General features: G+C 42.4%; 1 protein-coding gene across 1 annotated transcript in view; it reads left to right on the top strand.

The window, feature by feature from the left end:
* The window catches only part of LOC134612037 (gap junction beta-5 protein-like), a 39,558-nt gene extending 14,737 nt beyond the window's left edge, over positions 1-24,821 (top strand). The window contains exon 2 of the mRNA XM_063456420.1: positions 23,292-24,821. Coding sequence (XP_063312490.1) covers positions 23,323-24,159 — 837 coding nt within the window. The 5' untranslated portion in view covers positions 23,292-23,322 and the 3' untranslated portion in view covers positions 24,160-24,821. The remainder of the gene's footprint in view (positions 1-23,291) is intronic.
* Positions 24,822-24,883: the final 62 nt, after the last annotated feature.

Here is a 24,883-nt window from a genome sequence, read left to right on the forward strand (position 1 = left end):
TGATATTGCGTGGGAGGCAATACTCGAAGATCTCCTTCATGAGTTCTACCAGCGTCTGAGAGCGAGTGCTGTGACGGTGGTCACAAACACAATGCAATAACTGCGAATGGTTTGTAGAACCCAAGAATCTGACGAAAGTTCTACCCACTTTAGGAAAAAATAAAGAGAGGCGACCTGCAGGGGGTGTCGCGGTTAGTACAGAAGTCATAACATTTCGACTCCCTTTCTTGGGTCTCTGCCTCCCCTTGCCATGAATGCCAGCATCATTTGGTCCATCTCAGGGGTGTATGCGATCTTATCTGATAGAGAAGGTCTGGAGAATTCAGACCTTAAGCGTTTGCGGACTTCCTTGTCCAGTGGCTTGCACATCCAGAAGTGCATGAATTTTAGCAGATGAGGGGGATGGTAAATATTTTGTGGGTCAAACAGCCATTGGCCCGTGGAGTCAAAGACATTTTTTCCGAAACCCGTTTCTCGGTCATGTCACTCATCTGCTGGGGCTCACCCAGATATGTTTCATTAATAAAAGAATTGGGGCTCCATGTGCCATCATCTGAATGGGACTCATTAGGTGGCCATTCGTTAAGGACAGAAAGTAAAGGAGGCATATCGTGCTCCTCATCCGAGGATACAGTATGAGTCATGGGGATCACTGGTCCGCCTGCCTTCTCTTCTTAAGGGGAGCCTTACCTTTTGAAAGTTTTGTCTTGGACCCTTCGCCCTTTCAGTGGTGTTTTGCCGTGCGTTCATGGTCCTTGGACAATAAATCTGAGTCTCAGATACTTCTCTCCTTTGAGAGTGCTTAGGAGTGATTTAGTATACCACGTAGTATCCTGCATGGCAGGCAGCTCCTTAGCAAATGTCTTCTCTACTGATGCAGCAACTACCATGTTAATCTGTGCTTGAAGATAAGAGGGAATCTGAGAATCTTCCATGTTGGGATATTAAAATAGTATTGGGGCTCACCCAAATTAAAATCTGTTATAAAATAAAAGGCAAATTGGTGACAGGGACTGCCTGGGGTACAGTGGTCAAATACGTGATGCACAATAATGCAGACTGAAGCAAAATCTGGGGCTCACCCAGTAATAAGGAGACTGCAAGTACAGCTCCACTTGGCAGCACAATATGCGGGGGCTCACCCCAAGCTGGGTTACTAGGCCAAGACCTGACCTGCTGACTTACCCTAAGGTTGCAACTAACCTGGAACAGTTCCCTTGGCAGATAATATGCTCGGTGGGCAGGAGAGTCCCAATGGCGCCTCACGCCCCCTGAAGGCAGTGTGTACCGTTGTGAGAATCCTCCTGAAGTGGCGAGTGTAGCCACAGAGCAGAGGGGGGCCTGACAGGTAGCAGGGGAACCCTGGGGAAGGGAAGACGGAGCGGGGAATGATAGGAAAAAGGGGGCTACAGCCCAGGTTACCATGCAAGGGGGTCCCAAATGCAAGGGAGCCCACAGTCCCAACGTTCCCCACAAGAAAGATGCAAAATAATACAACAACCAAAATACATATATGAAAATCAATATATACACATTAAAATAAAACAAGACAAGTCTAAAGTGTTAGAAACACACAGTGTTAGAGACCACAAAAGGAGGGCAGGAGTGGAAGACACACACAAAAGAGGCTGGGGGGAAAGAAACACAAAAAGGGGCTGGGAGGATAAAGAGACACACAAAGGAGCCTGGGGGTGAAAGAGACACACAGAGGGGAAGAGGAAAAAGAGACATACAAAGGGGCTGTGGTGGGTGGGAACAAAACAACAGAGGGGTTGGGTAAGGGGTACAAGAAACACACAGAGGACCTGGGGAAGGAAAGAAAGAGACAGACAGAGGGGCTGTGGTGAAAGAGACACACAGAGGAGCTGGTTGTTGAAGAAAGAGACACACAGAGAGGCTGAGTGAGAAAAAGACATACAGATGGGCTGCGGGGAAGAAATAGACATACATAAGGTTGGGGGGAGAAAGAGACACACAAAAGGGATGGGGAGAGAAAGAGTTGCACAGAGGGATGTGGGGTAAAGGCACACAAGGGAAAAGGAAAAGAGGGAAATAGATGGGCTGGGAAGGGGAGAAAGAGACACAGAGTGTCTGGGGGAAGAAAGAGACACACAGAAATGCTGAGGGGAAGAAATATACACAAAGTAGCTGGGGGAGAAAGAGAAACACAAAGGGGCTGGGTGATAAAGAGACAAACAGAGGGGATCGGGTACAAAGAGGCACACACAGAGGAAGGAAAAAGAGATAAGGGGGTAAGACATTTAAAACGGGAGTTAAGAGAAACACAGGTGAATATGCATTTTATTTTTGTGGATGGAAAAGAGGCAAAATGCACCAGCTGCCTGTGTAGACAAAATTCCTAGAACCAGCCCTACATGATCATACTCAACAATGAAAAAAAGTATGTACCAAACACACTATAGGATTTCTAGTGGACTTTCTGCCAAGATCGAATGAGTAGCAATTTATCATCCCTCTTTGGTCTTCATCAAACTACATTATGAGAGACTGTGGCATACAGGCTACCCATGCTGCCAGTTGTCACATGCTGTTTACAGAGTTCAGTGATTTCTTTTTACAGACCTCTCACTGTGATAAAACTTCACTGCTTAACAAGAGCTTGAACACAACCACCTGAAGCTTGATTAGCTGTCAAACATCTCACTGTGTATTACAAGGTTAATGTACATATGCCTATGCAGCACACAACATCAGTATCTGCACACCGTGAATGTTTAACTTTATTTAAAAAAATACTAATTGAGAAAGATGCACAATAAAAATAGTTTTTCTCTAGTGATAACAAGGTGCATAAAAAGAGTCACTTTAATAACATGCAAAATAAAATATTGTGTATAGAGTGTATTTTCCACTAGTAGGGGATATATACAGCTTTTCCCAATATCTACAATTATTCAAAAATACAAACAGAAAAAGTGACAGGGAGCACAATTATACACTCAAAATACAGTGAAAATAGTGAATAAAACTTTTTTGTCTTTCCTCCCTTTATTGGAGGTAATGTACATCACAGCAAATCTGGGAATGAAACAGCGAGAGACACTCTCATAGTGTAATATAGTTAAAGCAAATATTTATAGTAAGAGAGATAATTGGCCACTCGCACTTTGCACAGCCACATATTGCAGGCTCTGGCTACAATGGCACTTGGTATTTTTAGTAATCCTTTAGGCTCCCTGTCTTTTTGTCCGAGATCCAATCAGGACTGGAGTGAATAAACTTTAATAAGAAATAAAATAGTGCAAAAAAATATATAGCACAAACCATACCAATGGAATAAAAGTGGATAAATCACGACACGTTTTTACCTTAACGGTCTTCCTCTGGGTGCATATCTGTCCATTATACTCATTATACTACTGTGTTTCAAAGCATTAAGATCTGGATATTGAACTTCACACCTGTTTCCTAGCTTTTGTACCAGTCCTCTGTCGATGTCAGGGTTACGAGGTAATGCCGAATTGTCACTCTGTCTACGTCATGATATGACTTAAAAATGTTGTCTAGCTTGGGGGGGACCTGAGTAGATGCCTGAGTAGAAGCTCCTCATGGGCCTACCGAAAATATCCAATATCTCCCATCCGGCACTCCATCCAGCCTTGCAACCCTGAAAACTGAAATCAGGACACCTTCCGAACATTGATCGATGCCCTTTCAGTACGGGGCAAAACCCCACTGAAGTTTAAGGACTCTTCATTGAATTTTTTTCAGGATCTGACTAGGGCAACACTACAGTGGTGCAGAATTCCGGGTCCCATTATGACTCTGCTTACTGCTGGGGGAACTCAGGGTACCTTACTGGTAACCCAGAACGGAACGGTCCACACACTCCAATCAATGGCAGAAACTCCTAAATTCTACACTGCTTTGGGAATATCAGCACCCAACCCTGGTCACACCTGGAGTGTCATGCCCCAACTACCGGTAATTCCTTGTCTCTTCCGGGTTGACGGAGTTTAGCCACACCCCCTCTCTGACACGGTCTCGCCACGCTACATAATGCGACCGGAACTCGAACTAACCTCCTTCTCCTCTCCTCGACCACGGCTAGTATCTGGACTTCTCTCATCCTGTCTCAGAAAGAACCTCCCCGGAGGAGAACTCCGGGAACCTGATTTTTCACCCTCTGGAAGCTAAGTCAATTGTTTCATCTGTGATAAGAGCTTACCCTCTCTCAAGCCTGCTGAGCATTCCTTCCATAGTCTGCTCTCAAGTCCGTTAAGCATTCAGGCACCAGCTGCTCCCTGGCCTGCTATCTCTAACTCCAAAACGAATCTCTCTTGTTACAACTTCAATTATAGCTTTCTACATTTCCCTAAAACTTGCAAACACCAATGTGCTAGATTGCATGGATATAGGAAGCTGCTTACTCCAATTAAACCAACAGCGAAGTAATTAAAGATACAGTACCTGTATTTTCCTATATTAAAAAATACAATTCCTATATTATTCTCTAATTTTCCTAATCATCAATTTAAGTCCTAAGAAATCTGCAGTTGCGCTCCATATCAATCTATGTAAACGTGACATGGAGGTGCCACAACTAGGTCATGGAACCCTGCAACGGTTGTCCCTTTTGTACCTAGTGCCAAGAGCCTCTCCTCAGCAGGGACTTGACTCACGGGCATGCCCACACAGAGCCCATGAACTCACCTGACACAAAGTCATAGAGGCCAGCTAAGACACGACCTAACGTGTACGGTTCTCTTGTTCAAATTTACCATTGTGTTTCATACTGTTTATATTGCTGTTTTGCATGTTGTAGCGGGAAATGGTTAAGTATCATAAAATAAAACTCTGAGGTACCCAGCCCATTTAAGATTAATAGCTCACATTGTCACAGATTGGAGATAATCCCCCCCTCCCCCCGCACCCCGCCGCCCCACAATTAAGGGGTAATACTCACCAAAACAGACCTGTCACATACAGCCACACTTGCAGGCACTAGACACCTCTCATACCCCAACTGCATAAAGAAATGCAATGACACTTTGTAATACCTACCTGGAACAACACCCTAAAGTGATACGCCACGCATAGCTGACAAAACCCGAAACTACTCGAATTATTATCCTGTATATCACACTCGCTTGCAGCTCCACTCAGTAGTTAAGGAAATAGAATTGTTGAGAAAAAAAAATGGTGCGTTCCTCAGTCATGTAACGCCAAAATGTTATTTGCATTTTTTAAATACCATATTGACGCATAATGTATTGTATAAAACGAGCACTACTCAAAATAAAGGTTTGTTTGTTTGTTTGTTTGTTTTTTAAAGTCTAGCAACACTAGAGCTAATAGTCTCTGCTTTTTTTTTTTTATTTAATATTGTTGTTTTACATACCATACAGTTCCCACAACTGATGAAACCCTTTATAGATTATCTAAATTAATTAATAAGATCTCTTTTAGTTTTGGTTCAATCTTATTACTGTCCTTTTTTAATGTGTACACTAGTAGATCTTACTTTCTATACTCATGAATATTATCTATCTCTTTTTCAAGATTTTCTATCAAAGAGCCCCTATCTAATTACTGTTTTTTTTTTTTTTTTTTTTTAAAGATCTGCTTGAACATTATATTTATCAACTTCTGAACAGTTACTTCTTAGTCGCAGGAACTCTCCCCTAGTGATATATGCTAAACATGCTAGCTTATGTTTTAAGCTATTAACATAAATATGTAAAAGACTCTCCACAATAAGCCATAAATAAGTTAGCTTGGCAAAAACCTGATCTCCATTGCTGTACCCCTACACTGTAAAAAATAGTCTCTCTCGATTCAAAAAGGTTATTATTTAATATTAATTTTGTACCATCTATAATAAATTCAATTTGGTCCATGTGGAATAATCATTAGTCTTCTAAAAAGAATCTAGTGGTTTTACACCATATCTCGTGTTCTATACAAGTGTATAGGCTATTGTCATCCACAAAAAAAATAGTAAAAACTAGTCAGTCCATATAAATATTTTTAAAACCTGCAGGAGGCTCATCAAATCATTTAACCCATTAACGCCATTACGGCATTCCATGCCATCCTGCTTTTAATGGACTTTAAAGCCGTTGCGGTGGCATGGCCACAGCATCCTCCCTCTAATCATCTCTACCACCTAGGCGTTCAGGCAGCCCCCCCCTCTGCCTCCCCCGTGGCAATTTAGAGCCTATAATCCAATTTAGGGCCTATAATCCATAATAAGTTTATTTTGAGATTGATAGTTATATATATCAATATAAAATACACTTATTATGGAGTTACATATATATTGCAACTTTCCAAAACACCATAAAACCTGTACATGGGAAGTACTGTTGTACTTGGGAGACTTTGCTGAACACACATATGAGTGTTTCAAAACAGTAAAACTTACCATGACAATGATATCACCAGTAAAAGTGAAGTTTTTGTATAAAAAAATGCCAAAAAAACAAATATGACGCTAACTTTGGCCAGTGTTTGTGACTAAGTGGCAAATTTCAATTTGCAAAAACAGAAATTGGCAAATCTTATATTTGACCCTCTAACTTTCCAAACTACCATAAAACCTTTATATGAGGGGTACCGTTGAACACGTGAGACATTACTATTCACAAATATGAGTGCTAAAGAGCAGTAAAATGTTTTTCACTGATAATATAATTGGTGAACGGGCAGTTTATTTGTAAAAAAATACTAAAACAAGAAAAAAAATACATAAACTAATATAAACGCTAACTTTGGCCAGGGTTTGTGACTAAGTGCCTACTAAAAAAGACTGGACATACCCCATTTTGAATACCCTAGGCTGTCTACTTTTACAAATGGCATGCCAAAATGGGGTTAGTTTCTATTCCTGGGCTACCATATGGTCTCAAAAGCAACATAGGTCCAGCAAACCAATCTGGCAAATTTCAATGTGCAAAAATGGAAAAGGGGAAAGCCCTTTATTTGACCCCTTCAAGTTTCCCAAAACCCATAAAACCTGTACATGAGGGGTATTGCTGTACACCTGAGACATTGCTGAATACAAATATGTGTATTTTATTGCTGAAAATCTAACAGTATTATGACATTCACAGTTAAAATGGCATGCAGAACATGAAAAATAAAAATTTTTAATTTCTCACACTTGCTACATTTTATTCACATTTAGTTATGTGTTATATATATATACATGTATTATGTGTTATATATATATACATGTGATATAACACGAAAATTATATATATAAAGTGTGGGTGCACTTGTTTTGATCAAAACGTGTACAATTGCCTCCATCGTTAAGGGGTTAAATAATAGGGGCACTCTTTTTCCGATATTTTGTAGTTGGGTATCCACATATTTAGATAAAGGGGAAAGAAGGGAATCCACCCCTAAAACTATATGCCTTCCAGGGGAGTTCTGAATATCCTTGTGTAGTATGGGGAGGATATAAATAACTGGCATTTTAGGGGATTCAGTATTTAAAAATGTATACTCCTTTTGCACTAAAATTCCTCTTAAAAGACCTTTGTGTAAAGTTTTCATATATGTCTTTTTTATATCCACAGGAGGAGTTATAATTTCATTTTTTATATGTTTAGTTGTCTTCCAATTCTCTCTATATTTCCTTTAAATGCTTATCTTTGTTCATTATTACCACTCAACTTCCTTTATCTGATGGCTTTATTTAACTTTGTATTTCTACTTCTTTATATTTAATTCCCTAATTTCTCGAATGCATGCTTTTTCAAAGACTTTCATCTTAATAGACTTTAAATGAATGGGATAAAAAAAGATAAGGATTTTTTTTAAAGTCTGTGTGTTTAAATCATCTTTAACAATTACTTTTACTTTTTCATCATCAATCGTATATATATATATATATATATATATATATATATATATTTTAATACTTTTAAGGCACAAGATTCTTTAAAATCTGTTAATATCAGTATATGCTTCAAATGTATCACTTAAACTCAGGGCACATTTAAAACCTTTATTTAAATCACTTATATGGGATGCATTTTTGAATTAAATATTTGTATCTCCTCCTTATTTTCCCTTTTTGTTCTCTCCATTCTCTTTCTTCCTGTATTTCTATTTATAGAAACATAGAAACATAGAATGTGACGGCAGATAAGAACCATGCGGCCCATCTAGTCTGCCCATTTTTTTTAAAATACTTTCATTAGTCCCTGGCCTTATCTTATAGTTAGGATAGCATTATGCCTATCCCACGCATGCTTAAACTCCTTCACTGTGTTAACCTCTACCACTTCAGCTGGAAGGCTATTCCATGCATCCACTACCCTCTCAGTAAAGTAATACTTCCTGATATTATTTTTAAACCTTTGCTCCTCTAATTTAAGACTATGTCCTCTTGTTGTGGTAGTTTTTCTTCTTTTAAATATAGTCTCCTTCTTTACTGTGTTGATTCCTTTTATGTATTTAAATGTTTCTATCATATCCCCCCCGTCTCGTCTTTCCTCCAAGCTATACATGTCCTTCTTTGAGATCTCTGCATCTTCTTTTCGTGGAATATGTTTTTTTGAGCGAAAAATTCTCTACACCCCCTTCTTAAAAAGTGACAGTGTTTCAACTTTTCCAATTGTATTCAGTGGTTCAAACCAATTAAATATAGGAATTTTTCCTTTTGGGGTTGCGGCTTGTTTTATTTAATTGGTTATCTGAACTCCTCCATAATTTTTGTCTGTCCTCCTTCCTGTAACTTCTAAAATGTTTTTTCTTCTAACCTCCATCCATTCTGATTGTTTATTTTCTTCCAAATTAATAGGCTTTCTAATAATCCTTATTTTAACTATTTTTTTTTTTTTTTTTTTAAATAGACTTTGGGGGATTTCTGAGGTCTTGAGTCTGTTTTAAAGGAAATCTCCTTATGTGTTATAGTTTTTTTTCTTATGTTGTTAGTAGCATAATCTATAAGTCCCTAATATTTTTTTGTTTTTCACTGTAGCAATTGTGGTTTCCAACTTATCTAATTTAACTGAATTTTGGTCGGTGATTCACAGTCCTTGGTGCCTAGAAATGGCTCAAGTTTGCCTTGAATCTCCTTGATGATCTTATCAATCTCTTTTAGGTTTCAAGATCTCTAAACAATTATAATTCTCAACTCCATGAAAAAGGATTCCAAAGCTCTTTCTCAACTTCCCATAAAAAACCGTATCATCCCGATCAATTTTAGGATATTTGGTAAATCTTAAACCCCGAGGTGTAATTTGTTCTTTAAGATTAGTGATGTCGCGAACACAAAATTTTCGGTTCGCAAACGGCGGACGCGAACTTCCGCAAACGTTCGCGAACCGGCGAACCGGGCGAACCGCCAATGACTTCAATGGGCAGGCGAATTTTAAAACCCACAGGGACTCTTTCTGGCCACAAAAGTGATGGAAACGTTGTTTCAAGGGGACTAACACCTGGACTGTGGCATGCCGGAGGGGGGTCCATGGCAAAACTCCCATGGAAAATTACACAGTTGATGCAGAGTCTGGTTTTAATCCATAAAGGGCATAAATCACCTAACATTCCTAAATCACAATGGATATGGATTGACACCTGACATATGACATATTGACACCTTGTCATATGGATTGACACCTGTCCTCAGAGACCCTGATACACACTGACACAGAGCAGAATAGGGACTGTTCCCCCTACATAGGGTCACTTGGCAGATATGGATTGACACCTAACCTAATGATCCCTGATACACACTGACAGAGCAGAATAGGGACTGTTCCCCCTACATAGTGTCACTTGGCAGATATGGATTGACATCTATCCTAAGGATCCCTGATACACACTGACACAGAGCAGAATAGAGACTGTTGCCCCTACATAGGGTCACTTGGCATATATGGATTGACACCTGTCCTCAGAGACCATGATACACACTGACACAGAGTAGAATAGAGACTGTTCCCCCTACATAGGGTCACTTAGCAGATATGGATTGACACCTGTCCTCAGAGACCATGATACACACTGACACAGAGCAGAATAGAGACTGCTCCTCCTACATAGGGTCACTTGGCAGATATGGATTGACACCTGTCCTCAGAGATCATGATACGCACTGACACAGAGCAGAATAGATAAGGTTGCCCCTACATAGGGTCACTTGGCATATATGGATTGACGCCTGTCCTCAGAGACCATGATACACACTGACACATAGTAGAGTAGAGACTGTTCCCCCTACATAGGGTCACTTGGCAGTTATGGATTGACACCTGTCCTCAGAACCCCTGATACACACTGACACAGAGCAGAATAGGGACTGTTCCCCCTACATAGGGTCACTTGGCAGATATGGATTGACACCTGTCCTCAGAGACCATGATACACACTGACACAGAGCAGAATAGAGCCCCTGATACACACTGACACAGAGCAGAATAGGGACTGCTCCCCCTACATAGGGTCACTTGGCAGATATGGATTGACACCTGTCCTCAGAGATCATGATCCACACTGACACAGAGCAGAATACAGACGGTTCCCCCTACATAGGGTCACTTGGCAGATATGGATTGACACCTGTCCTCAGAGCCCCTAATACACACTGACACAGAGCAGAATAGAGACTGTTCCCACTACATAGGGTCACTTGGCAGATATGGGTTGACACCTGTCCTCAGAGACCATGATACACACTGACACAGAGCAGAATAGAGACTGTTCCCCCTACATAGGGTCACTTGGCAGATATGGATTGACACTTGTCCTCAGAGCCCCTGATACACACTGACACAGAGCAGAATAGGGACTGTTCCCCCTACATAGGGTCCCTTGGCAGATATGGATTGACACCTGTCCACAGAGACCATGATACACACTGACACAGAGCAGAATAGAGCCCCTGATACACACTGACACAGAGCAGAATAGGGACTGTTCCCCCTACATAGGTTCACTTGGCAGATATGGATTGACACCTGTCCTCAGAGACCATGATACACACTGACACGGAGCAGAATAGAGACTGTTACCCCTACATAGGGTCACTTGGCAGATATGGATTGACACCTGTCCTCAGAGCCCCTGATACACACTGACACAGAGCAGAATAGGGACTGTTCCCCCTACATAGGGTCACTTGGCAGATATGGATTGACACTTGTCCTCAGAGCCTCTGATACACACTGACACAGAGCAGAATAGGGACTGTCCCCCTACATAGGGTCCCTTGGCAGATTTGGATTGACACCTGTCCACAGAGACCATGATACACACTGACACAGAGCAGAATAGAGCCCCTGATACACACTGACACAGAGCAGAATAGGGAATGTTCCCCCTACATAGGTTCACTTGGCAGATATGGATTGACACCTGTCCTCAGAGATCATGATCCACACTGACACAGAGCAGAATACAGACGGTTCCCCCTACATAGGGTCACTTGGCAGATATGGATTGACACCTGTCCTCAGAGCCCCTAATACACACTGACACAGAGGAGAATAGGGACTGTTCCCACTACATAGGGTCACTTGGCAGATATGGGTTGACACCTGTCCTCAGAGATCATGATACACACTGACACAGAGCAGAATAGAGACTGTTCTCCCTACATAGGGTCACTTGGCAGATATGGATTGACACTTGTCCTCAGAGCCCCTGATACACACTGACACAGAGCAGAATAGGGACTGTTCCCCCTACATAGGGTCCCTTGGCAGATATGGATTGACACCTGTCCACAGAGACCATGATACACACTGACACAGAGCAGAATAGAGCCCCTGATACACACTGACACAGAGCAGAATAGGGACTGTTCCCCCTACATAGGTTCACTTGGCAGATATGGATTGACACCTGTCCTCAGAGACCATGATACACACTGACACAGAGCAGAATAGAGACTGTTCCCCTTACATAGGGTCACTTGGCAGATATGGATTGACACCTGTCCTCAGAGCCCCTGATACACACTGACACAGAGCAGAATAGGGACTGTTCCCCCTACATAGGGTCACTTGGCAGATATGGGTTGACACCTGTCCTCAGAGATCATGAAACACACTGACACAGAGCAGAATAGAGACTGTTCCCCCTACATAGGGTCACTTGGCAGATATGGATTGACACTTGTCCTCAGAGCCTCTGATACACACTGACACAGAGCAGAATAGGGACTGTTCCCCCTACATAGGGTCCCTTGGCAGATATGGATTGACACCTGTCCACAGAGACCATGATACACACTGACAAAGAGCAGAATAGAGCCCCTGATACACACTGACACAGAGCAGAATAGGGACTGTTCCCCCTACATAGGTTCACTTGGCAGATATGGATTGACACCTGTCCTCAGAGACCATGATACACACTGACACAGAGCAGAATAGAGACTGTTCCCCCTACATAGGGTCACTTGGCAGATATGGATTGACACCTGTCCTCAGAGACCATGATACACACTGACACAGAGCAGAATAGAGACTGTTCCCCCTACATAGGGTCACTTGGCAGATATGGATTGACACCTGTCCTCAGAGCCCCTGATACACAGTGACACAGAGCAGAATAGGGTCTGTTCCCCCTACATACGGTCACTTGGCAGATATGGGTTGACACCTGTCCTCAGAGATCATGATACACACTGACACAGAGCAGAATAGAGACTGTTCCCCCTACATAGGGTCACTTGGCAGATATGGATTGACACCTATCCTAAGGATCCCTGATGCACACTGACACAGAGCAGAATAGGGACTGTTCCCCCTACATAGGGTCACTTGGCAGATATGGATTGACACCTGTCCTCAGAGACCTAATTGTGTAATAATTGTAATACTATTACCTATTATATAATATTGGCAGGGGCAAGGAAATTCCCTCTAAATAGATGGGTATAGGCAGAGAGTATGGAGACCGGAGTGATAAAGTGTCAATAAGGTGATATAAAGTTAAATGTATCACAGACACCCTTTCTCTTAGCTAGTTTCCAGTAATGCTGGATAGGTAGAAGGGCTATAAAGACCCAGAGAGGTCTAAGAAGAATCCTCTAAACTAGCCCTAATCTCCTTAAACACCTTCAAGGGTGTTCTAAGCTAAAGCTCAATCTAAACGTTTAGATAACTGCCTGATTTCCCATCACAGATGCTGGCCTGACACCCAGACGCTTGCAGACAACTGCTATTCAATCTATTACAGTGAAAAAAATTGTTTTAAATGCAAGCTATTGTGACACCAGATATGAGTGGTGGCACTGGGCAAGTGGGCACAGTATCCACTGTGAGCCTGACACAGAAGCTGGCAGGCAGGCAACTGCAATTACATTACACACAAAAAAAAAAAAAAAAAAAAGCAGACTGATGTTCTAGCCCTAAAAAGGGCTTTTCGGGGTGCTGTCCTTACAGCAGAGATCAGATGAGTCCTTCAGGACTGTAGTGGACACTGAATACCCTAGCCTAGCTATCACTTTCCCTATGAAATGAGCAGCAGCTACACTTTCCCTCCTCTATCTAAGAATGCAGCTTCAGAATGAATCTAAAATGGATGCTGTACAGGAGGTGGGAGGGTCTGGAAGGGAGGGTCTGCTGCTAATTTGCTGGAATGTGTCTGCTGACCGTGAAAGTTTACTCAATGATGACGAATAGGGGGCGGATCGAACCGCGCATGTGTTCGCCCGCCGTGGCGAACGCTAACACGCTATGTTCACCGGGAACTATTCGCCAGCGAACAGTTCGGTACATCACTATTTAAGATATTTCTCAAGGGTAAAAATTTCCCAGTTAATTTTCAATTCTCTGGTTAAAGGGATTCATTGTGTAAATCTGTGTTTGTATGTGTAATGGATGCAAAGTGTCTTTATGTGTATGTAAAGGATGCACTATGTGTGTCTGTATTGGATGCATTGAGTGTGTGATATAGATGCATTGTGTGTATGTGTGTGTGTGTGTGTGTGTGTATGTGTGTGTGTGTGTGTGCAAGAGACACAGTATGTGTTTGTGTGAGTGGGCGGTTTGTTTGTAAGGGATGCATTGTGTGTTTTTGTATGTAAGTAATGCCGTGCGTGCAAGGGATGCATCGTGTGTGTGTGTGTGTGTTTGGGATGCATTGTGTGTGTGTAAGGGATGCATTGTGTGTGTGTGCAATGGATGCATTGCATGTTTCTGAGCGAGTAAGGGAAGCATGGTGTGTTTTTGTGTGTGTGTAGGATGCATTGTATGTTTCAGTGTGTCTGTGTGTGAGTTGGGATGTCTGTATTGGATGCATTGAGTGTGTGTTAGAGATGCATTGTGTGTATGTGTGTGTGTGTGTGTGTGTATGTGTGTAAGAGACGCAGTATGTGTTTGTGTGAGTGGGTGGTTTGTTTGTAAGGGATGCATTGTGTGTTTTTGTATGTAAGGAATGCCGTGTGTGTGCAAGGGCTGCATCGTGTGTGTGTGTGTGTGTGTGTTTGGGATGCATTGTGTGTGTGTAAGGGATGCATTGTGTGTGTGTATAATGGATGCATTGCATGTTTCTGAGCGTGTAAGGGAAGCATGGTGTGTTTTTGTGTGTGTGTAGGATACATTGTATGTTTCAGTGTGTCTGTGTGTGAGTTGGGATGCATTTTATGTTCTGTGCGTGTGTGTGTGTGTGTGTATAGGGATGCACTGTGTGTTTTTGTGTATACCGTATATACTCGAGTATAAGCCGAGTTTTTCAGCACATTTTTTGTGCTGAAAAACCCCAACTCGGCTTATACTCGAGTCAATAGTCTGTATTATGGCAATTTGCATTGCCATAATACAGACTGGGGGCTGTGGGGGCTGCAGAGAGATGTTACTTACCTTTCCTGCAGCTCCTGTCAGCTCTCTCCTCCTCTGCCGGTCCGTTCAGCTCTTCTGTCAGCTCACAGTGTAAATGGCTCTCGCGAGATTTACACTGGGAGCTGACCGAGGTGCTGAACGGACCGGCAGAGGAGGAGAGAGCTGACAGGAGCTGCAGGAAAGGTAAGTAACATCTCTCTGCAGCCCCCACAGCCCCCTCCTACACAGTGCCCATCCACTGGACCACCAGGGAAGGAGAGCCCCCCTCCCTGGCCAGCTAGCAAGCAGGGAGGGGGGACGAAAAAATGTGTATATATATATATTAATAATAATAAAAAAATAAAAATAATAAAATAAAAATAATAATAAAATAAAAAATAATAATAAAATACAAAAATAATAATAAAAAAATGTAATGAAACAAAAAAAATATTAAAATAATAATTAAAAAATAAAAATGCCCACCCCCCACCAAGGCTCTGCATCACACTCTGCATTACACACACTGCATTCATACACACACACACTGCATTCATGCACACACACTGCATTCATACACACTGCATTCATGCACACACACTGCATTCATACACACACTGCATTCATACACACACACTGCATTCATACACACACACTGCATTCATACACACACACTGCATTCATACACACACACACTGCATTCATATACACACACTGCATTCATACACATACACACAGCATTCTCATACACACACACTGCACTCATACACACACGCACTGCATTCATACACACACACTGCACTCATACACACAGCATTCTCATACACACAGCATTCTCATACACACACACTGCACTCATACACACACGCACTGCATTCATACACACACACTGCATTCATACACACACACTGCACTCATACACACAGCATTCTCATACACACACTGCACTCATACACACAGCATTCATACACACACAGCATTCATACACACACTGCATTCATACACACACACTGCACTCATACACACACTGCACTCATACACACACTGCACTCATACACAGCATTCTCATACACACACGGCATTCATATACACACACGGCATTCATATACACACTGCACTCATACACACTGCACTCATACACACACTGCACTCATACACACACTGCACTCATACACACACACTGCATTCTCATACACACACACTGCATTCTCATACACACACACTGCATTCTCATACATACACACTGCATTCTCATACACACACTGCATTCATTATATACACACACTGTAAATAAATATTCAATTAATATAATTTTTTAAGGATCTAATTTTATTTAGAAATTTACCAGCAGCTGCTGCATTTCCCACCCTAGTCTTATACTCGAGTCAATAAGTTTTCCCAGTTTTTGGGGGTAAAATTAGGGGCCTCGGCTTATATTCGGGTCGGCTTATACTCGAGTATATACGGTATGTAGGGATGCATTGTATATGTGTGTGTGTGTGTAGTGTGAAAGAGAGATATTGTGGGATAGGATAGGGGCTGAGAGTGGAGCAGCTCTATTTTTATTACTATATTTATTTTGTTAATAAAAAATGTTTATTTTTTTCTTTAAGTTTTGTGTCTTACATCCTGCTTTAGTGTATCCCTACAGGACCCTTGTGCGTCTTTTATTCCCTCTCTTTGTATGTCTCCTACATCCTTTAAATCCATTTTCGTGTCTTTCTCCCCCCCCCCCCCCCCGGCCCCTCTGTGTGTCTCCCTCCCCCGCAGTCCCCTATGTGTGTCTCTCTCCCCCAGACCCCTCTGTGTGTCTCCCTGACAAGAGACTCTGTGTGTCACCCTCCTGAGCCCCACTGTGTGTCTCTGTCTCCCTTAACAGCCCCTTTGTGCTTCTTTTTCATGCCTCTATGTGTGTCTTACACTCCCCCCATCCCTTAATTATCTCTTTTACTCCCACCTCCAGTCCCTTAGTGGTCTCCTCTCCTCCCCTGTCCGTTATAGCTCTCCTCTCCCCTCCTGTCCCTTTGTGTTCTTCCCTCCTGTCCCTTAGAGATCACCTTTCCTGTCCCTTAGAGATCCTCCCTACCCCCTCCTGTTCTTTAGTGGTCTCCCTGACCCCCTGTCCCTTAGTGCTCTCCCCTGCCCCACTGTCCCTTAGTGATATCCTCTGTCCCGCTGTCCTTTAGTGATCTCCCCTGCCTCGTGTCCCTTAGTGATCGCCCCTTCCTGTCCCATAGTGCTCTTCCTTCCCCTCCTCTCCCCTCCTGTCCCTTAGTGCTCTCACCTGTCCTCCGTCCCTTAGTGATCTTCTTACCCACTGTCCTAAGTGATCTCCCATGCCCCCTGTCCCTTAGTGATCTCCCCTGCCGCCCTGTCCCTTAGTACTGTCCCCTGTCCTACCGTCTCTTAGTGGTCTACCCTGGCCCCCTGGCCCTTAGTGATCTCGCCTGCCCCCCTGTCCCTTAGTGGTCTCCCATGCACCCTGTCCCTTAGTGATCTCCCCTGCCCCCTAGTGATCTTCTCTGCCAGGGGGGATCTCCCCTTCCCCCTGGTGCCCTCCCTCCTTTAATATGAACATTATGTGACATTTAAAGAGCTTAAAAGACCACTCTGGGCATTGTAACATCTCCACCACAAAAAAATTGTAATGGTCCAATGAGTTCCTAGGTACCATCTGACCTTAAGAAGTAAAACCATTAATAAATGAGTTAACCCCAGAGTTCCCAAGACAGAGTCTGATCACTCTCACTTCCACTTCCTATGTAGGCCAAGGATCAATCAAGAGATCTTGGAGTGGGCACTGCTGGTATGCTGACATTGTGAGCTTATGCTTTCAGCTTATAGCTACCTCTCATTCAGAAAATTAAGTGAAAATAACTTTCTGAAGACAAAGGGGAAAAGTGGGGTTTAGATACACTAAAGTGGGTAAAACAACAAAATATCTGATTAGAAACACAAAAGGGGATAGGAAATTCAAAAGGGGAGTTAAGAGAAACACAGGTGAAAAAGGTACACGTGTCTTTTTCACTCACTTTTCTGAAAGAGGAGCTACGGCTAAGAGTACCAGTCTGAGGCTTTCTGACTGAAGCCTCAGACTGCATAGGAAGTAGAAGGTCAGAGCGATTAGACATTCTCTCACAGAGTTTGGGATAAACTGTATGTTAACGGTTTACAGGGGTCAAGTCCTGGGGAAAAAAGTGTGGGAACTCACCCAAGATTCCCGCACCCCCCAACCCCCCCCCCAAAAAATTAAATAATTTATACTCCTATGCATATAGTGCAGTGCAGGGTGTGTATAATGCATGTAGTGTGTTTGTAGTGAATGCAGAGTATGAATAATGTATGTAGTGTGTTTGTAGTGAGTGCAGAGTGTGTATAATGAATGTAGTGTGTTTGTAGTGAGTGCAGTGTGTATAATACATGTAGTGTGTTTGTAGTGAGTGCAGAGTGTGTATAATGAATGTAGTGTGTTTGTAGTGAGTGCAGAGTGTGTATATTGAATGTAGTGTGTTTGTAGTGAGTGCAGTGTGTATAATAAATGTAGTGTGTTTGTAGTGAGTGCAGAGCGTGTATAGTCAATGTAGTGTGTTTGTAGTTAGTGCAAAGTGTGTATAATGAATGCAGTGTGTGTAGTGAATGTAGTGTGTTTGTAGTGAGTGCAGAGTGTGTATAGTGAATGTAGTGTGTTTGTAATGAGTGCAGAGTGTGTGTAATTAATGTAGTGAGTGCAGAGTGTGTAGAATGAATGCAGAGTGTGTAGTGAATGTAGTGTTTGTAGTGAGTGCAGAGTGCATAATGAATGCAGAGTGTGTATAGTGAATGTAGTGAGTGCGTATAGTGAATGTAGTGTGTTTGTAGTGAGTGCAGAGTGTGTATAGTGAATGTAGTGTGTTTGTAGTGAGTGCAGAGTGTGTATAATGAATGTAGTGTGTTTGTAGTGAGTGCAGAGTGTGTATAATGAATGTAGTGTGTTTGTAGTGAGTGCAGAGTGTGTATAATGAATGTAGTGTGTTTGTAGTGAGTGCAGTGTGTATAATAAATGTAGTGTGTTTGTAGTGAGTGCAGAGTGTGTATAGTGAATGCAGTGTGTTTGTAGTTAGTGCAAAGTGTGTATAATGAATGCAGTGTGTGTAGTGAATGTAGTGTGTTTGTAATGAGTGTAGAGTGTGTATAATTAATGCAGTGTGTGTAGTGAGTGCAGAGTGTGTAGTGAATGTAGTGTGTTTGTAGTGAGTGCAGAGTGTGCATAATGAATGCAGAATGTGTATAGTGAATGTAGTGAGTGCAGAGTGTGTATAGTGAATGTAGTGTGTTTGAAGTGAGTGCAGAGTGTGTATAATGAATGTAGTGTGTTTGTAGTGAGTGCAGAGTGTGCATAATGAATGCAGAATGTGTATAGTGAATGTAGTGAGTGCAGAGTGTGTATAGTGAATGTAGTGTGTTTGAAGTGAGTGCAGAGTGTGTATAATGAATGTAGTGTGTTTGTAGTAAGTGCAGATTGTGTGTAATGAATGCAGTGTGCGTGTGCTGGAAGATGCGTGTGTGCGGGATGATGTGTGTGTGTGTGTGTGTGCTGAATGATGTGTGTGTGCGTGTGCGTGCTGGATGATGTGTGTGTGTGCGTGCTGGATGATGTGTGTGTGTGCGTGCTGGATGATGTGTGTGTGTGCATGCTGGATGATGTGTGTGTGTGCGTGCTGGATGATGTGTGTGCGTGTGTGCTGGATGATAGGGGGGGAAGCATTTTTTTTAATTTATGTGTTCATATTTTTTTATTCCCCCTTCCCTGCTTCTTACCTTGCCAGGGAGGGGGGAGATCACCTGGTGGTCCAGTGGTATGGTGGAGAGAGCCAACCGCTGCACACGGGGGCCCAACACACTCTGTGTTCCCTCTCCAGGCCCTTTGTATATCTCTTTCTTCCTACCACAACCTTTGTGTTTCTCTTACTTCCTCATCAGCCCCTTTTGTGTGTCTCTTTTCTCCTCACAGCCCTTTTGAGTCTCTTTCTTCCCCCAGCCCATTTGTGTGTCTCTTTCTTTGCACCACCACTTTCTGTGTCTCTTTCTCCCACCACAAGCCCCTTTGCCTGGCTTTTTCCTCCCAAACCATACAGACATAGATATACAGGTACAAATACATACATGCACAAAGGCACAACCATACAGACACATAGTCATAAAAGGAATACAAACAAACACAGTCATACAAGCAACCAGTCATGCACAGACACAGTCATACAGAGAATTACACACAGTCATACAGAGACAAACAGACGAAAAGCATACAGAGACATACATAAACAGACATATACTGCTTGTGATGAGAGGAGGAGAGGGATGGCTGCTAGTGATAGGGGGATAAGGGATGGCTGCTAGTGATGGCAGGGAGATAAGGAATGGCTGCAAGTGATGGGAGGGAGAGAGGATGATAGCTGTTGGTAACAGAGAGAGGAGGATTGCTGCTAGTGATAGGGGTGAGAGAGGGGTGGCTGCTAGTGATGGGAGGAGAAGGGGGTGGCTGCTGGTGATAGGGATAAGTGAGGGATGGCTGCTAGTGATAGGGGAGAAAGGGATTGGCTGCTAATGATAGGGCAGAGGAGGATGGCTGCTAGTGATAGGGGTGAGTGAGGGATGGCTGCTAGTGATATGGGTGAGTGAGGGATGGCTGCTAGTGATAGGGGAGAAAGGGATTGGCTGCTAATGATACGGCAGAGGAGGATGGCTGCTAGTGATAGGGGTGAGTGAGGGATGGCTGCTAGTGATAGGGGTGAGTGAGGGATGGCTGCTAGTGATGGGGAGAAGGGGATGGCTGCTAGTGATAGGGGTGAGTGAGGGATGGCTGCTAGTGATGGGGAGAAGGGGATGGCTGCTAGTAATAGGGGAGAAAGGGATTGGCTGCTAATGATAGGGCAGAGGAGGATGGATGCTAGTGATAGGGGTGAGTGAGGGATGGCTGCTAGTGATGGGGAGAAGGGGATGGCTGCTAGTGATAGGGGTGAGGGATGGCTGCTAGTGATGGGGAGAAGGGGATGGCTGCTAGTAATAGGGGTGAGAGAGGGATGTCTGTTAGTGTTTAGGGGAGAGGAAGCATAAGAGGAATACAAGTGAGGTGGCACTGTTGGACCAATAAAACACAGAGCTCCACATGAACTATAAGATTTAGCTCTGTGGAGCTCTGTGCTGGATATATAATTATTTAATGAAAAAATAAATAAAACATGGCTACTTACTGTTGGTGGTGTAAGTAGCTGAAAAGAGATCTTCTTACTCCTCCCTGCTCGGTAATCCTCTAGCAGGGCCTGACAGGAAGTGAAGTTAAATGCCCCGCCCACTGCAGGCTTCACTCCTCAGTAAACTACCGCAGGGGAGAGTAGTGTGAGCAGGCACATCGCCTGCATCTTGACAGCCATCATACCACCACCACCAACAGCAGCAGACAGTGCATTGTGGGCGGCACTATGCTGGGGACTGGAAGAAATGAGGCAGCACAGCGACATTGCACCCCCTGGGCCAGTCCTGTAGGATCACTAGCGGGAATGGCGTTCCTGCTTTGGAAAAAGTGCAGGAACGCCGTTCCCATGCGTTCCTGCAGGACTCGAGCCCTGACGGTTTAACCCCTGAAGGTAAGGTGGCACATTGGACCTCCCCACACTACAACAGCTTCATTGATGTTGTTATGGTACCTGGATTATCCCTATAATAATAGAAACAGACCAAACTATGTCTTAAATCCTACTTGTAGCGCTATGCCTACATACACTGTTGTAACTTTATTTATTAAAGGTATACTGTAGTCACCAAAAACAACTTGAGCTTAATGAAGCAGATTTGGTATATGGATTATGCTTCTGTTTCACTCCTAAATTCACTGCCATTTAGGAGTTAGATCCCTTTGTTTGTATTTATGCAGCCCTAGCCACACCTCCTTTGGCTGTGACTGACACAGCCTGCATGAAAACAAAATGGTTTCATTTTTAATCAGGTGTAACTTAGTTTAAAAGATTTGTATCTCCTGCTCTGTAAATTGAACTTGAATAACATACAAGAGGCTCATGAAGATTCTAGCAAGCTATTAACAGTGCAGAAGATAAGACATTCTTAATAAAACAGAGTTTGCCGTAAAGGAAGTGTAAACAGTAGATGGCTCTTTACAGGAAGTGTTTAGGAAGGCTATGTAAGTCACATGCAGGGAGGTGTGACTAGGGCTGCCTAAACAAAGTGATTTAGCTCCTCAATAGCAGAGATTGAGCAGTGAGACTGCAGGGGCATATTCTATACACCAAAACTGCTTTAGTACGCTAAAGTTGCTTTTATGACTATAGTGTCCCTTTAAAGTATGATGTAAAGTATTGTGACACGTATTTTTCATTTAATTTAGATTTCCTTTTTCACCTTATATTTGCTCTTTTCTCAAAACTTCTGTAGACTGATTCCTAATAAAGGTTAGTGACAAACAATGCACCCTTTAACGGTTCTGCTGGAGTTGACATTGTATTAGTGGAATTAAAGCTAATGGTATCATCTGACAGCCTCCATGATATTGAACAAGTAGCTTTATTTATGTATTTAAATTAAGAAATTGAATGCTATGTTGGCCATATAAGATTAGCATGCTTGCTAATTGTCTTGAATGCACGTGAAGTTCAATGGTTTGGTGAAAGGTTTTGTATGTACGTAGCGGGGAATGTGGTGCGACTAAGAGTAAGGAGACTACCCCAATTCTCCCCCCAATAATGACAAACAACGAATATTGGATGAAACAGGCCACAGCATTTATTAAACTTACAACTGTAGGACACATCCGAACTTTATTCTTTTTCTTTAATTCAAATATAAATAAACATATAAATATATACATATACATACCATAATTAACATATAAATTACACTTATTGCCCTACAGCCTCCAACTTAAATAACCGTCCTTGCCAACGAACTTAACCAGGTGCCTATGCACCAAAACTTTACCCACTGGTGTCTCGCCTCCCCCCTCGTCCAAACCAAAAATTCCCATCATCTTAAATGCTCTACCACCAGCCGGCTTTTTGCTCGGTGGGCACGTCCTATTCGGTAACTTAAAAGTTTACCTTACAGAGCAGGGGAGGTTGAGACCCACCATGTCCATCTCCTGACATTCCATCTGGTCCCCAACCCTGTTGGCGAGGACACGCTCCCCGCTAGCTGTGATGGAACAAAAACAGAAAATTAGGGTGGGTGGGAGGGAAGATATTTGCTGGCCAGAATCCCAAAAGGCACTGAGGTAAGATGATCCCTGCCCCACTACAAACCCATAACCACTCCCCTAAACACATATAGCCAATTACTAGCACCATCCCCACACTCATACATGTGCCCTTGTCTGTTTAGCTGTGCTGACTCCCCAGGGCCTTAGCCAGTTCCCTTTTTCAACAAACATTAGTGAAGGAGAGTAATTTCTCAGGAATAAACTTGCAAAATGGAAAAAATCACCTTGGTGTTTCCTTTCAAAGTACATTTACAGCACAAGATATTATTTAAACCTCTATTTTCTTTTTTCATTCACAGATTCCGTTACTAGGCCTGAAAAAGAAGAATTATGAATTGGGGTGTGTATGAAGCTTTGTTAACAGGTGTCAACAAGTTCTCAACTGAATTTGGGCGTCTGTGGCTCTCCATTGTGTTCATCTTTAGGATCCTTATATATGCAGTCACCGCAACTCGAGTCTGGGGAGATGATCAGAAAGACTTTGATTGTAACACTCGCCAGCCAGGATGCGCTAATGTCTGCTATGACCAGTACTTTCCTATCTCACATATCCGACTTTGGGCTCTCCAGCTTATTATGGTCACATGCCCTTCTCTCCTGGTCGTTATGCATGTTGCATATAGAGAAAATCGAGAGAGGAAGCGCAAGGAACAATTAGGAGAGAAATGTGATAAACTTTACAAAGACATTGGCAAGAAAAGAGGAGGGCTATGGTGGACATATCTTGTCAGTCTTTTGGTTAAGGCTGTGATAGACACTGCATTTATCTATATCTTTTCTCAACTATATGAAAATATTTTTCTACCTAGTGTAGTGAAATGCTCTCTCTCCCCTTGCCCTAATATTGTGGACTGTTTCATATCAAGGCCATCTGAAAAGAATATATTTACTGTGTTTATGATCGCTGCTTCTGCAGTATGTGTCCTTTTAAACATCATTGAGGTCTTCTACCTTGTTGGAAAAAAATGCAAAGAAGCAATACACGGCCCTAGGCAAAGGTATTTGCAAGAGAAAACTGAAGCAATTGAACTTACCAGCTGTTGCGTTGAAGAAAAGAATAAATTTACAACATGCAGTGGAGATATTTGTCATGTGACTAATTGTAAGACTTTAATTACTGATGTTAAAACTACTAACAGCAACCAGAACATTCAAAGTTCTGGATGACACATTATCAGGGTTGTATAGAACAGCATTCCTGCTAAAGGTTCAGGAAAATAAATAGCATGAATATTGTCAAAGTAGTTGAGCTATGGACAATGCTACTTTGAAGGATAAGGAGGAACAACCTATTTAAATATTCACTAGGGTTGTCTCTGCCACCACAAGGAAGTAGTATACCATCTGTGCAATCCAGAAGTAGTGTATATATTTAAATATGATGGACAGTTTGTAAAAACTTTGCAATGGTTTGTAATGGACAATTTGTATCATGTCTGTTTTTAAGACACCCTTATTACCTTAACAAATGCATATTTGCAGATGGTCAATACTTATGGTCAAATATGATTTATGCTCATATCTTTAAGAATACCTAAACAATTATCTTTTGATACAGCTATAAAATACTTTTAAAACAATTTTACATAGCTAGCACACGACATGAAGAAAATGTTGTAGATTAGAGATGTTATGCTTTAAAAGTTGAATTGAATTAGTTGAGTTTAAAAACAGGTCTCCATTTTAGCTATTTTTCCTGTTAACAAGAAGCTTCCGTTTACCAACTGTGAAATTTCACTAAGCAACACAGAGTTACCTGCTGCTGTCATTTAAAGGAACACTCCAAGCACCATAAGTACAACATGTCATAGTGGATATGATGTCCTGGAGCCCCCACATAGTAAATAATAAACCCTTTTTAGAACTATTTGACTTCTAACCTGGCGCCCAC

The sequence above is a fragment of the Pelobates fuscus genome, chromosome 1 (assembly GCF_036172605.1).
Source record: "Pelobates fuscus isolate aPelFus1 chromosome 1, aPelFus1.pri, whole genome shotgun sequence".
Lineage (NCBI taxonomy): Eukaryota > Metazoa > Chordata > Amphibia > Anura > Pelobatidae > Pelobates > Pelobates fuscus.